This window comes from Heptranchias perlo, chromosome 4 (assembly GCF_035084215.1).
Source record: "Heptranchias perlo isolate sHepPer1 chromosome 4, sHepPer1.hap1, whole genome shotgun sequence".
Classification (NCBI taxonomy): Eukaryota; Metazoa; Chordata; class Chondrichthyes; order Hexanchiformes; family Hexanchidae; genus Heptranchias; species Heptranchias perlo.
This window is the reverse complement of record NC_090328.1, coordinates 59,301,246-59,318,900: the sequence shown is the minus strand read 5'-3', so window position 1 is coordinate 59,318,900 and position 17,655 is coordinate 59,301,246. Positions and strand designations below refer to the sequence as shown.

General features: G+C 43.0%; 1 protein-coding gene across 4 annotated transcripts in view; it reads right to left on the bottom strand.

Annotated features, from left to right (window-relative positions):
- Nucleotides 1-17,655, bottom strand: part of commd10 (COMM domain containing 10) — a 94,604-nt gene that overhangs the window by 64,735 nt on the left and 12,214 nt on the right. For 2 of the 4 annotated variants that reach the window (XM_067982992.1, XM_067982991.1), the window contains exon 5: nucleotides 16,228-16,338. The exons of 1 other annotated variant lie outside the window; for it this stretch is intronic. In XM_067982992.1, coding sequence (XP_067839093.1) covers nucleotides 16,228-16,338 — 111 coding nt within the window. Of the gene's footprint in view, nucleotides 1-10,642; nucleotides 10,769-16,227; nucleotides 16,339-17,655 lie in introns of all 4 variants that reach the window. One more of the 4 variants, XR_010962683.1, reaches the window with a different exon arrangement.

The following is a 17,655-nucleotide window of genomic DNA, read 5'->3' as shown; positions in this document are numbered from 1 at the left end:
TGCTGGAATGGAAAAAGGCAAAGTTCTGTCAGCTAAGAAATCTTCCACAAATTAATTGGGCAGAACGGTTAACAGGTCGACAGTAGCCTGAAGTCCAATCCCCACTTAAAGCCGGTGGGCCGATACTTGAAGGGTCAATGTACCTCATCGCGATAGCTGAGGCACTTAATTTTTTTGTGTATTAGAAATGTAAAACAAACTTAACCTCACCTATTCAGGTTTCCCATTGCTTCTGATTCACATCAGATGAAAGCAGGCGAGAAGGGCCGGATCCATGAGGTGAGTGCCTTTGTTGCACCACTTGTAGACCAGGACGAGGAACGCTTCATCTAAGTCAAACAAGCTCACCTGGCGAGATCAGAGCCCTGCGGTCAGCAATAATGCTCATTAAGTACATATTTTGGATTGATTTGCACAAATGGTGGAAGTGAAAATGTAGGTGTACTAGATGAGAATATCAAAGAATTATTGGAGATAAAAACAGAAAATGCTGGAGAGGCTCAGCAAGTCAGGCAGCATCTGTGGAGAAAGAAACAGAGTTAACATTTCAGGTCGAAGACCTTTCGTCAGAATTGGAAGATGTTAAAAGAGTGAAAGTTTTTAAGCAAGTACAGAGCCAGGGAAAGTGGGGGAGGGGGGGAAAGAGGAGGAAAGAACAAAAGGGAAGGTCTCTGACAGGGTGGAGGGCACGAGTGATTAAATGACAAAAGTGATGATGGTGCAAGGCAAGGAGGGTGGTAATGGGACAAGTAAAGAAACAAAAGATTGATTAGGAGTAGCTATAAATGGCAGCAGCAGAACTATTACCAGCACCAGCTGACTGAAAAAATGGGAGCAATGGTTATGATCTGAAGTTATTGAAATCAACGTAGAGTCCGGAAGGTTGTAAAGTACCTAAATGAAAGATGAGGTGCTGTTCCTCGAGCTTATGTTGAGCTTCATTGGAACAGTGTAAGAGGCAGAGGACACAGAGGTCAGAGTGGGAGTGGGACGGGGGAATTAAAATGGCAAGTGACCGGCAGGTCAGGGTCACGCTTGCGGACAGAGCAGGGGTGTTCAGTAAAGCGATCACCCAGTCTGCGTTTGGTCTCCCCAATGTAGAGGAGATCGCATTGTGTGCAGCGGATACAGTATACTAAATTGAAAGAAGTACAAGTAAACCGCAGTTTCACCTGGAAACAGTGTTTGGGACCCTGGATGGTGGAAAGGGAGAAGGTGAAGGAGCAGGTGTTGCATCTCCTGCGCTCGCACAGGAAGGTGCCATGGGGAGAGTGGGTGTTGGAAGAGTGGCCCAGGGTGTCGCGGAGGGAGCGGTCCCCTCGGAATGCTGAAAGGGAAGGGGAGGGGAAGATGTGATTGGTGGTGGGATTGCGCTGGAGATGGCAGAAATGGCAGAGGATGATATGTTGAATGTGCAGGCTGGTGGGGTGGAAGGTGAGGACAAGGGGGACCCTATCATGGTTCTGGGAGGGAAGGGAAGGGGTGAGAGCAGAAGTGTGGGAAAAAGGACGGACATGGCCGAGGGTCCTGTCAACTATGGTGGAAGGGAATCCTCGATTGAGCAAAAAGGAAGACGTATCGAAAGCACCGGTGCGAAAGGTGGTATCCATGCTTTTGTTACCTCGAGACTCGACTATTCCAATTCTTTCCTGGCCGGCCTCCCAAATTGCACCCTCCATAAACTCGAGCTCATCCAAAACCCTGCTGCCCATATCCTAACTCTCACCAAGTCCCATTTACCAGTCACCCCTGTGCTCGCTGACCTACGTTGGACCTACTTACAAGAAACAAAAGATTGATTAGGAGTAGCTGTAAATGGCAGCAGCCGAACCATTACCAGCACTAGCTGTCGGTGGGCTTATAATAGATGCAACAGAGACGGAGAAACTGGGAGAAGGGAATAGAATCCTTACAGGAAGCGGGGTGGTGTAATCAAGATAGCTGTGGGTGTCGGTGGGCTTATAATAGATATTGGTTGATAATATTATAAGCCCACCGACAGCTAGTGCTGGTAATGGTTCGGCTGCTGCCATTTACAGCTACTCCTAATCAATCTTTTGTTTCTTGTAAGTAGGTCCAACGTAGGTCAGCGAGCACAGGGGCGACGGGTAAATGGGACTTGGAGAGAGTTAGGATATGGGCAGCAGGGTTTTGGATGAGCTCGAGTTTATGGAGGGTGCAATTTGGGAGGCCGGCCAGGAAAAAATTGGAATAGTCGAGTCTAGAGGTAACAAAAGCATGGATGAGGGTTTCAGCAGCAGGTGAGCTGAGAAGGGATGGAGACGGGCAATGTTAGAGAGGTGGAAGTAGGTGGTTTTAGTGATGGAGCGGATGTGTGGTTGGAAGTTCATCTCAGGGTCAAATAGAACGCCAAGGTTACAAACGGTCTGGTTCAGCCTCAGATGGTGGCCAAGGAGAAGGAGAGAGTCGGTGGCTAGGGAACGGAGTTTGTAGTGGGGATCAAAGACAATGGCTTCGGTCTTCCCAATATTTAGTTGGAGGAAATTTTTGCTCATCCAGTACTGTATGTCAGACAAGCAGTGGAACCTAACGTTGCGTTTTCAGATGATGTAGTCAAGGTGCAGCATGTAAATGAGAAATAGGAGGGGGCCAAGGATAGATCCTTGGGGGATTCCAGAGGTAGTGGTGTAGGAGCGGGAAAAGAAGCCATTGCAGGTGATTCTCTGCGATGACTGGATAGATAAGAATGGAACCAAGCGAGCGCAGTCTCACCTGGCTGGATGATGGAGGAGAGGCGTGGGAGGACAGTGTGGTCAACCCTGTCAAAGTCTGTAAACAGGTTGAGAAGGATGAGGAGGGATAGCTTACCATGGTCACAGTCACATAGGATGTCATTTGTGACTTTGATAAGGGCCGGAAACTTAATTGGAGGGATTCAAATATGGAGTTGCAGGAAAGATGGGCATGGATTTGGGAGGTGACAATACATTCAAGGACTTGAAAGGAAAGGGAGATTGGAGGTGGGGCGGTTGTTTGCAAGGACAGAGGTGTCAAGGGTGTTTTTTTTTTTGGAGGTGGGGGGGTGATGGCGACAGATTTAAAGGGGAGGGGGACAGTACCTGAGCAGTGGGAACTGTTAACAATATCAGCTAACATGGGGGCCAGGAAGGGAAGTTGGGTGGTCAGCAGTTTGGTGGCAATAGGGTCGAGGGAGCTGGAGGTGGGTCTTGAGGTCAAGATGAGCTCGGAGAGGGCATGTCGGGAGATAGGAGAGAAACTAGAGAAAGATGAGGAGTTCAGGAATAGGGCAGGGGTGAATTTTAGGGGAAGTTTGGCTTGATGGGCTAGGGGAGGGGAGGGAAGGGAAGCGGCAGAGGCCGTTGAACGGATGGTCTCAATTTTAGTGACAAAGTCGTCCGTGAGCTCCTCGCACTTGTTGATCAGTATTGAAGAACGTCACACAAGAGGAACAAATGTCCAACGTATGCCCAAATGTGTATACAGTGCAAGAAACAAAACCATTTTGCTAAAGTTTGCAAAGCCAAAGCAAAACAATCTTGCAAGATGAGCAAAGAATTAAAAAAAGTTCACAGAATGGAAAAGCAGTCTGAAAGTGAGAATGAGAATGAAATATTTGTGAATCAACTCAGACATGAGGTGTTGAATGGACAGTCGAATGGGAGAACTATTCATTTTAAGCTAAAAATGGGACCTCAATGTGATGTCATGCCACAGTCAGTTTACAAGAAACCAAATACTAAATTTAGCAAGTCCAGTGCGAAGTTAGTGATGTACTCGACATTGCTCAGAAAATGTAACGATTTGTTTGAATATAAGAACATATAAACTCCAGAACAAAGAATGCAGTTAGTCCTAGGATTTTGAGCATGCAAACAGCTAGAACTGGGTAAGAGAACTGATGCAGTTACTAACAATAAATGCCTAAAAGTGTGAGAAGTATGCTGCTGTATGTAAAAGCTTGGAGATGCAAAGCAAAGCACATGGCCACAGCTTAACCAATCACACATCCACCAAGGAAAGCTGCAATTGCACTTTGTGATAAAGATCATGGAGCTAGATACAAAGAAGAAACTGTGTAATGAAGAAAGGCCAAAAAAGGATGCCAGTGGGTCAGCAGTAGTCATGCCAAACACTGAATAAGTGAGAATATGCTTAGACCCTAAAGATTTAAATAAAACCATAGAAAAGATCAAATTCAGACCTTAGAGGGAATAGTGTTATGATTATTAAATGCCAAAATCATGCTTGATGCAAATACAGTTGGATGAAGACTAGTCAAAGTTGTGCACATTTAGTAGTGGCAGATATGCATATATCAGAATGCTCTTTGGGATCATCTCAGCTCCAAGAATTTTCCAGTGCGTAAAATCACAGATGCTAGATGACATTGATGGAGGGGAAGTTATTATAAATACCTCATTTTGGGCAAGAAAAATATAGAAACATAATCAACATTTGAAAAACAACAGAAGACAACATGAAGCTGAATATGTACAAATGGACATTCAAAGTACATGAAGTCAGTTACTGGCACAAACTCACATTGGAAGGACTTGAGGCCGATGAAAAAAAAGTGGAATCATCAAATATGTGGAAATTAAAGCAAGTAACGAGAAAAGATCTGCAGTAAGTATCTTGGCATGGTGAACTATATAGGAAAGTTCCTGCTAATTTGTCAGATGTGACAATACATCAAAGTCACCAAGGAACTAAAAAATCCAGAAGTTTAGGAGGTGATGTCTTATTTCAGACTGGTACGCTGTCACAAAGTGCAGACGTGGTTATCCAATGTCCAACAGAATACAGAAATAAAGCGTGCAAAGGCCAATGAAAGCAGACTGTGGCAGAAAGTTGGGAGCGATATTCCGATTTTTATTTCGATCAATATTTAACAACCACTGACTACCTTTCAATTTTTTTTAGACTTAATAAATTAGCTAATACTAAGCGTTCAAGCTTGATTACACATTTCAAACAGCAGCTTGTTAGGTAGTATATCCCAGATAAAGTAATTTCAGATAATAAACCCCAGTTTGCAAGTACGTAATTCAGAAAATTTAATAAAGCCTACAGATTCAAATACACAGCCTCGTCAAAGTTCCCAGAATCTAATACAAAATCTGAGAAAGCTGTTCAAATTGCAAAAAACTTGAACAAAGCAAAAGGCCTGGACACAGCGCTAGTCCTGGCTGATTTTCATGATGTCTGAAGGTGGTATAGCCTCACCAGCATAACTGCTGATGGGCCATAAAACAAAAACAATACTTGCTGCCTCAAAATTATTGCTCTAACCAAAAGTTATCAAAGTAGTATTACAATAGATCAAGTACAACAGAAGTAAGCAAAAGATGTACTATAACCAAGGATCTCAATTTAGAACTACTGCTACAGGAAGATGCAAGGAGAATGCACGTGCCCAAACAAAGTGAATGGAAACCAGCAATTGTGCTGAGTTAGATGACAAGCAGAGATAATAGAGCAGGTAACGAGCAGCTGAGAAAGTAATCACAGAAGAGGTCTTATCAAAATGGCTGAAAGATTGGAGCCAATGTGAGAACAGCTGATTGAAGAAATTAAAACACTAAAACAAACTAAACCTGACATTGGAAAGAGTGAACTGGAAAGGGGATAGCCAATCAAAATCTGAACGCCACCTGATTAATGTGCCATTATGATAAAATATAATATAAGCCTCATGTACATTTCAGAGCTTATTTCAATTTTGAGTTGAAAAACAGAGTTTAGTGGAAAAAGGATGATGTAATGATGTATATAAAGTTGAATGGAGGCAACCCGTGGTCAGGGATAGAATTGATATAAAAACACCATGTGATGTAAGCTGGCATTTTGGAAGAAAAGTTGGGATGTGCTGCAGGTAATGTCCTGAGTAATGTTGTTAAAATAGACTACAAACCATTACAGCTTCCAGGACTTAGATGTTTGGTGGCCAGAAGTGAATTGACCTGGCCAGAGCACTATATAGCTTTAATATGATGGCCTGAGACTAATCTTCTATTAATCAGCCAGCATCTACCCCAGATAAATATTGAGCAGAGAAATAAACCATATACCGTGACCCAGACACCTGTGTAAAAGTAGACTGCAACTTGACAAAGGGAGCAGGAGTGAGCAATCTCCCCGACTTGCTGATTTAATGAAGCGCCTTTGCAGTTACCCAACTATATTCATACTGGTTTGCTCTGCACTATGCTTCGAAAGTATTCCAGAGCTAGCCTTACTGCTCTCAGTTCCAATCAATGTGTCAGGTGGACTGCTCTATTATCCACTTACCCTAAAACCCAGTTTATTTGCAGATGGGTACGAGCACCAGCTATCCTGAGGGAAACTTCGGAGGGAACCAGCTACTAGATGGTTCGATTAGTCTTTCGCCCCTATACCCAGGTCGGACCACCGATTTGCACGTCAGGACCGCTACGGACATCCACCAGAGTTTCCTCTGGCTTCGCCCTGCCCAGGCATAGTTCACCGTCTTTCAGGTCCTATCACACACGCTCGTGCTCCACCTCCCCAACAGAGTGGGTGAGACGAGTCGGTGGTGCGCCCGCCATGCGGGGCAGCGGGATCCTACCTCGGTCGACCCGCACTGACCTTCAATTTCATTGAGGATTTGAGTATAGGAGCAAGGATGTATTACTGCAGTTATACAGAGCCTTGGTGAGACCACACTTGGAGTATTGTGTGCAGTTCTGGTCTCCTTACCCAAAAAAGGATATACTTGCCATAGAGGGATGCAGCGAAGGTTCACCAGACTGATTCCTGGGATGGCAGGACTGTCGTATGAGGAGAGATTGGGTCAACTCGGCTTGTATTCACTCAAGTTTAGAAGAATGAGAGGGGATCTCATTGAAACATAAAATTCTGACAGGGCTAGACAGACTGGATGCCGGGAGGATGTTTCCCCTGGCTGGGGGGGGTTCATAGTCTCAGGATATGGGGTAGGACATTTAGGACTGAGATGAGGAGAAATTTCTTCACTCAGAGGATGGTGGAGTTCTCTACCACAGAAGGCTGTGGAGGCCAAGTCACTGAATATATTTAAGAAGAAGCTAGATAGATTTCTAGACACAAAAGGCATCAAGGGGTATGGGGAGAGAGAGGGAAATATGGTATTGAGATAGAGGATCAGCCATGATCATATTGAATGGCGGAGCAGGCTCGAAGGGCCGAATGGCCTACTCCTGCTCCTATTTTCTACGTTTCTATGGGTGTTCTACTCCATTAAGGATATACCCGTTACCATTGTGAATTGTTGAGTAGGCTGTCACAAGGGATTGCCCTATTGTATATTGTTCTTTTGTGACCTCCATGTGAGGTACATTTGATCCTTACTGTTTCGGGAAAGGGGGTTCTGTAGGTGGACCATTGGCTGAGCAGGTTGACCTGAAGTAATCACTTACTATGTGAGGCATTCAGAAATACAAGATGACTGCTGCCAGAAGACCTAAAAAAAAATTTGGTTGAGACCCATGACCCAATCTGTAAGAGGAGATCAGGTTCCCAAGCATGTGAACTTGTCTGAAGGCAGAAAAAATTTCTGGAAGGTTGTCCAAAATAATGCTCCTAAGAATATTGGCCCAAACCTGGGTTGCTACTAGGAATTATCAATTTTTTTTGGGCTGAATTGAGTGTATGCTGCATGGCCAAGCTAGGTGATAGTGTATGGGGTGCTAATGAGGCAATTCACCAAATACAGATATTCATGGAGATAGTGCATCCTGAGATGTAATGAGACTACATTTAGGCACTTTGTGAAAATCTTGGTTGCTGAAACCAAAGGGGACTACCTTTCATTGTTAACTTTACCCTTGAAATTCAACTTATTCCATGTGGCAACATGGACGTTGGCACAGTTTGGACCTACAGCAGTTAACCAGCTCAGCTCCCTGGACACACTGTTTGGATAATTTGTGATGTTGGACCATTTAAATTTCTCCTGTTTTAGGAATTAGTTTAAAGCTCTGAGGCCCAGTAAAGGGTACTCGCCTAATCAGGGTGAACTTTTTCTAATCACCCCCAATTTTAGTAGCTTGTCCATCTAATGCTACCAGCATGATACAGTACTGCAGACGGATGGATCTGATCACTCCAATGAATCAGGATGAAACGCTTGTTAAATGAAGAAAGTAGTCCTCCCAGATTATATCTGGAACCCATGCATCTGTAGTGATATTTTTCGATATGTCCCAAATTCTTGCAGGCAGCCTCCTAGCTGTATCCCAAGTGGAATGGAGATATCCAGTGAATCACTGATGTGAGGCCTGAGGTATCCTAGATATATAGAAGAATCCTCAACAGGAGCTTCTGACCACGGATATCACTTGAAAAAGAGTGAAATTCGGGAGAATGGGCCTGGGGACTCTGCGAGGTGCCATGAAAAGCTGCTGCTGAACCAGGTTTTTGATATAGTCTTGGCTGGTTGAATGAGCAGGTCTTTCAAAAGGGATCAAGCTTTTCATAACCATCTCCAACGTAAAGTACATTTTCTGCAAGTTTTTCTTAAAAGATTCCATTCAGTCCTATGCCTACCCTCCAAAAATATCTTCCCCATCAAATAGTATTTGCAATAACTGCTGACTGTATCTCCTTTGGGAATAATTCCAGATGCAACATGCCTGTCTATGCAGTCTAGGATACACACCACTGCTTCCAGTTGCAGCATGCAGACTACATTTGATCCTTGACTAGAAGAATACTGCCTGGAGCTATGTAGCTCTTCAGTGAACAAATATACCCACCAACTTCATGGCATTCCATTCTAAACTAATTAGACCCTTATTGGTAAATTTCTTGGCCTCGTGTATCCATCCACTTGGACACTCAGGGTTCAATTCCTTGGATTTCCCAAGCTGAAGAGCACCTAAACTATAATTTGGATCTTGTCTAACAATGTGCCCTCAGGTAATTCATTGCTATCTTCCTCTTCCCTCACTGGGAAGTCCTGTTCATAATGTGGGTCTTTGGACTTCTACTGGCTGTGGTTTTCTCGTCTGTCCTATTATGCACAGGAGCATGGTTCTTGCTGATTCTGTCAAGTCACTGACAGTTTTGTTCAGGGTTTTATGTAGTATGCTCTTTAATTCCCCAGCATACTGTCTGGGGGAAGGATGCCAGATTTACCTGTTTCCTTGACCACCTCCCCATTTTAACCTGATTTTGCCAAGAACAGTAGTGGTGTGTGTCAGGTAGCACAATATGGGGATAGTGAAACACAGCATACATTAGATATGAGTTACCTTTTCATTCACATTAGTTCCTTTGATTATGATCAACTCAAAAACTGCAGAAATCTGCAAAGAAAGTAACGTTTACAAGTACAATTATTTCCTCTTTGGATCACAAAAGAGACTTTTGGGCCAACATGCATTTTCTAATGACTTTTGAAGTGCAATTTCAAATTTTGTGAACGACACTAAATTGGGGGGTATAGTTAATATTGAGGAGGACAGCGACAAAGTACAGGAAGACGTTGATAAACTTGCAGAATGGGCGTGTAATTGAGAAATGAATTTCAATATGAGTGTGAGGTGCTACATTTTGTTAGGAAAAATAAGGAGGCCACATACACCTTGGAAAATAAGGGTCTAAATGGGGTAGAGGAGCAGAGGGATCTGGGGGTACAGATACATAAAAAGTACCGACACAAGTTGATACGGCCAAACAAAGCACTGGGGTTCATTTCTAGAGGGGTAGAATTGAAAAGCACAGAAGTTATGGTAAACCTGTATAGAACCTTGGTTTGACCACACTTAGAGGTCTGATCTCCATATTATAAAAAGGATATAGAGACACTGAAGAAAGTGCAAAAAAGATTTACTAGGATGATATCAATGAACAGAGAGATATACCTATCAGGAAAGATCGAACAGGCTGGGGCTCTTTTTTCTAGAAAAGAGAAGACTGAGGGGTGGCCCGATAGAGGTCTTTAAGATTATGAAACGGTTTGATAGGGTAGACGTAAAGATGATGTTTCCACTTGTGGAGGAGACCAGAACTAGGGGCCATAAATATAAAATAGTCACTAATAAATCCAAAAGGGAATTTAGGAGAAACGTCTTTACCCAGAGAGTGGTTAGAATGTGGAACTCGCCGTGACAAGGAGTAGTTGAGGCGACTAGCATAGATGCATTTAAGGGAAAGCTAGATAAACACATGAGGAAGAAACAGAAGGTTATGCTGATAGGGTTAGATGAAGTAGGGTGGGAGGAGGCTCGTGTGGAGCATAAACACCAGTATAGACCAGTTGGGCCGAATGGTCTGTTTCTGTTCTGCATATTCTATGTAATACTTGCAGTCCACAGTACTCATCAAGTTGTACCGAACATAAAGCAGACAAGACATGTACCCTTATGCCACCTGAACCCTGTCATCTTCTTTAGCTATTCCAATTGTACCCAACAAGGACTTCTCTTCTGCAGCAAAACCAAACAAACAGTGCAGCAAGATGATGCCTCAGGCAAGTATTCTAATGCAAGGATTTAATGTAAAACACAGATTATAGAACTTCACTTAACACGCTTTTATCGCCATCTGCTGTTGACTAAGAGTAAATCAAGAAAATAAAAAGGTTAGCTTGGAGTGTATTTTACAAACAGTTAACTTAATTAATAGTATTCATGCTTTATTCATGGCAGTCACTCACTGAAGCAGTTCATTAACACAGATCGATGCTCCTGATGCTATGGAGTTCGCCCAGTTTATATCATAGGCAGATGCCATAAGTCTACAAGAACAAGTGGTTTTCTGGCCATCAATGATTGGGGAGGATCTATACAGGCCAAAAGAAAAATCAAAAATTGCATCACTGGCTTGAATACTGAGCCACTTGACCTAGAGGCAACTAGAAAATATAGCAGCTCTCCTCCCTGCAGGATTCATATCACCATCTCATGTTCACGTGACAAGCTTCCTCGGTGTCTATCCGCATGTGCGCCATGACCACCTCTCCAGACACAAGCCTATTATTCCTCTCAGCTCCTTCCAGGCTTTGGTCTCCATTCCCTCTTACCCACGACCTTGTCTCCCTTGATTCCTTTCCCACCCATCACTAATACAAATTCAAATCCCCTGTCAAGAGATGATGACTTCCTTGTGCCTCCCTAGACATTCTTCACCAGGCTCACTATGGGACCAGTCACTGGCTCTCCCAGAGCACCAACCCAAATTGCCCAGAGGAGCATTCCCACGTTGGCCACTTTACCCTGCTTGCTCCTCTGCGTTTAAGCTCTCCAACCACCTCCCCATTCGCTCATCTCTTGCACTGCCAGCCTCCTCAATCAAGCCAGTGGATCAACAATCAACACCCCTCTGCTTATATCCGTCCAGAATGTTCACCCACTGAACAAAATCTTGGCATTTGTAACATCATCATGGATATTTCCTTTGACATCCTGGCACTGTCACAAAAATGGCTCTCAGGCAGCAACACCTTCCGTTTTACAGAAGCCTCCCACACCTAGCTATACTTTTTATACATCAGCCCCGCCCAAACAACTATGGTGGCAGTGTGGCCATCATCGCTACGTCTCATCTTGGCGTCTTCCCCCATATTCTTCCGGCAGCTTTGAACATCTTCCTCTCTTCCATCCCACATGCCTCTCAGAATCATGGTTCTTTATCACCCCTCCCCCATTGATTTAAATAAACAATATCCTCCCTTCTCTCTTTCCCCCAGCCTCTACACCAATGATTTCAATCTCCACCTGAATTTGACCAGCCCCCTCTCTTTCAACTTCACCACCATCAATCTCACCCTTAATATAAACTCTCTCATCCATATCCTTGGACAGCTCCTGAACCTCGTCATTTCTCTGCACTCAAGGTCTCAATCACAGACAAGGCAATCTCAGACCACTTCCTCATCTCCCATACCACCTCCTTAAATTCCTCTTTCCTGCCCTTTCCATCCTCACTCCAAACATAAATTGTGATCAAGACCATCTGTGCAGCTGCTTGCTGCTTCCTTCTGCCCCCAATCTACCGCCACCTCCAGGACATTCACTTACCCGAGCTTAGGGCACCTGTCTTTCTGCAGTTATCACCCATCTCCCCCGCTCTCTTGAAGCTCAGGTGATCCACGTGACTCATCTAATTCCTCAACTCCTGACCACTCAACTCCCCTTCTTGACCCCTATAGCATCCCTCTTTCCTTCAAAACTGCCATCACCACTCTCCATCAAAAACCATTCATCATTTCCAACCTCCCTTTCCTCTCTAAAGGTCCTTGAAGATATTAAATCCCAGCCCTATGCCCATCGCTACCAAAACTCCTTGGTCGAGCCCCTCCAGAACTGATTGCTGCCCTTCTCACAGCATTGAAACAGACGTAAGCAACGTCACAAATTACATCCTCTGTTACTGTTATCTCGCCTCACCCCTGCGTAGCATTCAATACAGCTGACTGCCATCCTTTGCCTCCACTGTCCAGCTTTGTGGGACTACCAAGCTCTACCTCTCCACCACTTCTACCCATAACCAAGACCCTCCACCTCTGATACCCTTTGCCTTTGTTACCTCCAGATTTGAGTCCTCTAATGCCCTCCTTGCTTGTCTTCTCCCCATAAACTCCAACTTGTCCAAAGCTCTGTTGCATGTTACGAGTACCGCACCAAGTTCCGCTTGCCCATCATCCCTGTCCTTATCAATCTCCATTGGGGCCCCATTTCTCCAATGCATTAAATTCAAAATCCTTGAGATCCTCTTCCCTTCATCCCACCACTGACAACAGAGGTTTCAACCACCTTAGTTCTACTGTGTGGAGAGTCCTCTCCAAGCCCCTCTATCTCTCTCGCCATTACAAAAACCATCTCTTTTACCAGGCTTTTGATCACCCCTTCATTTACTTTATATTACTTTGACTTTTATACTAGCGTTATAGACAGCAGCAATGTGAAACAGTGAGAGTTAAGATCCACCAGTTTATAAAGTCAAGCCCACAACTATCTGTAATGTCATTATCCTGCTTTCACTTGTTTTTCACCAATATCTGCTAGGATTAAAAATTTGTTTGAAAGAGGTGGCACCGTAGTACATTGCACAGGAACAGCAAAGCTCTGCGCATAGAGTACTGGGGAATAAATTTGTGCCTGTAATCCCTATGCACTGAATTACTGATTTGAATCAAGCAGTTGCTGAGCAGAGGCTCAGTGCTTTCCCACAGGGAGAGAGTGCCAGTCACATACCACCTAGTGGTTTCAGGATAGCAAATGATTTCACTTTAGTATTGCAGCTGTTCATTTTTTCAGCACCTGTCAACTTTTCTTTTTAAAAAAAGGCCAGCACGTAACAACTTTGGATCACTGCATTTGGAATAGCATGGGACACATACTAAATAATTTAAGGAGCAAGTTAATTTATTAGAAAAAATGTTGCTGAAAGATTGCCATTTCAGGTACTGAGAGCTATTTGAGAAGGTGACATCAAACTAAAGGGCAAAAAAGAAAAGCTTATAAATACAGATGTCAAAACCAAAACTTCTGTAGATAAGAGTCAAGCAGCAAGTTTCATGGATTTCAAATTCAGATTTTTATGCATATGATCATTGGTGACAATGGAAACAGGCCAAATATCCTACCTTCTTCTGATGGAATTCCTTCTAATTATTTGTTTAACAGTGAAGATTAGTTATCATAGCAATCCTAGCAAAACAATTAGATTACTGTGCACTTAAAGTATTGCTTCCTAAAAGTGGCTTCAATAGAGATGACGGTAGAAAAGTAGAGACAGCCTATAGGTATGTTGTACAGCTGTCCTATGACTTTTCCATAGTCCTAAAGTAGGAATAAGTATTAAATATTTTGAAAAAAAACAAAAAGTGCTGGAAACACCGGTTCTGATGAAAGATTATCGCCCTGAAACATTTACCCTTTGTTTCTCTCTCCACAGATGCTGCCTGACCTGCTGAGTGTTTTCAGCATTTTTTGTTTTTATTTCAGTTTTCCAGCATCTGCAGTATTATGCTTCCCATTTTTATTAAATATTTTGTCTATATTTTATCAAAACTACTATGGTCGCTGCTCTTAGACTTGTGCTAAAATCCAACAAAATATGCATAGGTTTCATGTGCTTTAACCTGTATGATTTTAAATTGCAATATCTATAGATGAAACATCATAACCATTATTGGAATATCCAATTAGTGAGAAAGCTGTAAAAACTGATGAATGTTAGTCACAAACTGCATAAGAATGTCACCTTGCTCTGCTTGCATTTATATTATTTTAAAATCAATACACAGGCACTACACTGATGCTTCCCATATCCCATGAACTGACCTAATCTCTCTCCAGAACAAAAAAAATCTTTAAAATGCCCAAAGCTAGGAATAAGCTTTTTAAATCTAAAATCGTCTATGGTCATTACTTTCTGCTTTTGCTCCTTCCAAGCTCAAAATAAGCTACGCTACACACTTTTCCTTCCTATGTTGAAATCGAGACTAATCGCACTATCACAAGTTTCACGTACTTCTACACTGACCCACTCTCCCTCCGCTCACAACCGTGATAGGGTCCCCCTAGTCCTCACCTTCCACTCCATCAGCATCTGCATTTTCCAGATTGTCTTTTGCTACTTCTGCCACCCACAACATGATCGCACCATAAACACATCTTCCCCTCCTCTCCCTGCTTTCCAGAGGGACAAAGGCACTTCAGATAGCACAAGGAAACAAATACCAAGCTAGGAAGGAACCAATTAGGAGGGGAGGCTGAAAGCTTGGTTGAAGAGATGGATTTTGATGTGGTTTTTAAAGCAGGAGAGAAAGGTGAGGAAGTTTAAGGGAGAACTGCATAGAGTATAAACCAGGTGACTGAAGACTCTGCCATCAATGGTGGGCGAAGGGAGGGAAATGCACAAAAGGGAGCACAGTGTCCAGTGGGGTTATAAAGCTGCAGAACAGTATAGAGATAAGGTGGACTAAGGTTTTGGAGGGATTTAAACACGAGAATTTTAAATTTAACATGTTGGGGTACAGAGAGCCAATGTAAGTTGGTGGTGACAAGGATGATGGAAGAGTGGGACGTTTAGGTAGGCTGAAGTTTATGGAGAATGGAACAGCAGCAAGGAGAACATACAGTAGTTGAGTCTGGAGGTGACAAAGGCATGTAATGAGGATTTCAGCAGCAAAAAGCTAAGGTAGGGGTGGAAGTGAGCAATACCGTGGAGGTGGAAATATAAGAGTGTTTGTAATGGGAAGAACCTGGGGTCCGAAACTCAGTTTGCAGTCAAATAGCACACAGAGTCCATGAACAGCAGTCTGGTTCTGTCTGAGACTGTGGCTGCGAAAGGGGGATGGAATCAGTGGTAAAGGAGTGAATTTTGTGGCAGATTAATGCTCAATTTCCATACATCAATAAAATAGCCTCCCTCTTCCTCCTGTTCCCCATCTGTGGCAGGATGTCTAAAAAATACATGACCCATTTTAAGAGCTTAAAGTCTGGAAGAATGGTTGCGTATTTTTTTGTTGATGCCCATTTTGGGAGGGGGATGGCGGGAAGAGGAATCTGAACCTCAATATGCCACTGAATGTTGGGATTTTCTATTATTCTGCTCTTAAGGAGAGAATTTCCTGATCGGATATCTACAGGGATCACCGATCACCTAAAATAATGCAAAAGAACTGCCATTTCTTTTTAGGAATACACCTCCAACCTCAGCCTTTAGTGATCAGTAGTGACAGTGCTGATCTTGTTCCACATCTTTCATAAACACACTATGCTATGAGTTTTCTATAGATCAGACCATTCCTAAGATATTGCTATCGTATCTGAAAAAGGAATTGTCCTGTAAATGTACCATCACATATACTAGCAAGCTAACTTATTCTCCATTGCTATTTTACAAAACAAAAATATTTTTTCCCTCCCTTCCTCTCCCAAAAGTGGTCACTTATGCTGGTGTACAGTTCCACATGCATCAATCACAACCAAATAACCAGCCAACTGTTAATGCCTAGGCTCATACAAGAAAAAGGGCTACTTGAATGAGGTATGGGAAGATTAGCAATGCCCATAGAAATGTAACTGAGCAGGACAAAGGGGGAGGAGGAAAGAGAAGAGGCACAAAAAAAAAACCCTGTACTGGCTCAAGTCAATTAATCACACAAAACATTTGGGCCTGGATGCACAATACTGGGATATATATCTGAATGGTTGCAGCTGGCTAATATAAACTATACCAATTAGCATTACAAGACAGCTTTCCTCTTTATAATATTTCTGTTTCATGTACCTCAGAGTCTTCACTTTTGACTCCAAGCTCAAGAATAGCATGAGGAGACTTCATTTTGGCTTGCGTTGACTGACCCATTTCGAGGTTAAGGCACCACCCAATTTTTTCAAGCTGTAAATGTGATTAAATTTAAGATATTGATGCAGAATAGATGTTATACATTGGAATACATTTTCAGACTACTTCTATATCTGCCACGCACCCCTCCCCCACCATGGTCAAATTTCCCTGCCCCCCCACCCCGCCTACATTCTAACCCTGCTTGGCTTAATACAGCACTTGGTCTTGACTCTCCATGTGCAACACCATGGGAGATTGATTAGCTGTGTATATAAATTTACTTCAAAGAGTGGTTTACATGTTCTTTAGAATTTAGATGCATTCAGCAAATTATTATCCACATTTCTAACAAACCCCAAGAGGGTGATAATTGGTCAATTTAAGTAAATAGAAAAGAAAACTGGGTGTGGTGTAAAACAGGCTGTCGATTTGCTATCAACTGTTTCATGCTATTGCCAAAGACCAATTTCACCTCCAATAAGCCTTCATTTACAATAAATGTTTGTGACAAATAGTCAAACATTCAAAAATGCAGCATACTTATCGTTTGGACTCATACATTTCTCTGCTCCATTAGTCTAATTTAAGCGCTTTAACAGAACAATAGAATCAGTCTTACAGCACAGATGGAGGCCATTCGGCCCATCGTGCCTGTGCCACCTCTTTGAAAGAGTTGTTCAATTTAGTCTCACACCCCAGCTTTTTTCCCATAACCCTGCAGATTATTCCTCTTCAAGTACATGTCCAATTGCCTTTGAAAGTTCCTATGGAATCTGCTTCCACCACCCTTTCAGGTAGTGTGTTCCAGATCTTAACAACCCACTGTGTTAAAAACCTCTCATTTCTCCTCTAGTTCTTTTGCCAATTACTTTAATTCTATGGCCTCTGGTTATTGAAACACTTGCCAGACGAAACAGTTTTTCCCTATTTGCCCTATCATAACCTCTAATTATTTTGAATACCTCTATTAGATCTACCCTTAACCCTCTCTGCTCTAAGGAGAACAATCTTCTCCAATCTCTCCACATAACTGAAGTCTCTCATCTCTGGTATCATCCTGGCAAACATCCTCTGTACTCTCTCCAAGGCCTTGACACCCTTCCTAAAGTGTGATGCCCAGAATTGTACAAAATACTCGAGGCCTAACCAGTGATTTGTAAAGATTTAGCATGACTTCCTCGTTTTTGTATTCAGTGCCCCTATTTACAAAGCCAAGTATTCCATACGCTTTCTTAACTGCCTTAGCAACTTGCCCTGCCAACTTCAAAGATGTGTGAATGTACACCCCCAGGTCCCTCTGCTCTTGCACTCCCCTCAAAATAGTACCATTTAGATTATACTGCCTCTCCATGTTGGTCCTCCCAGGTT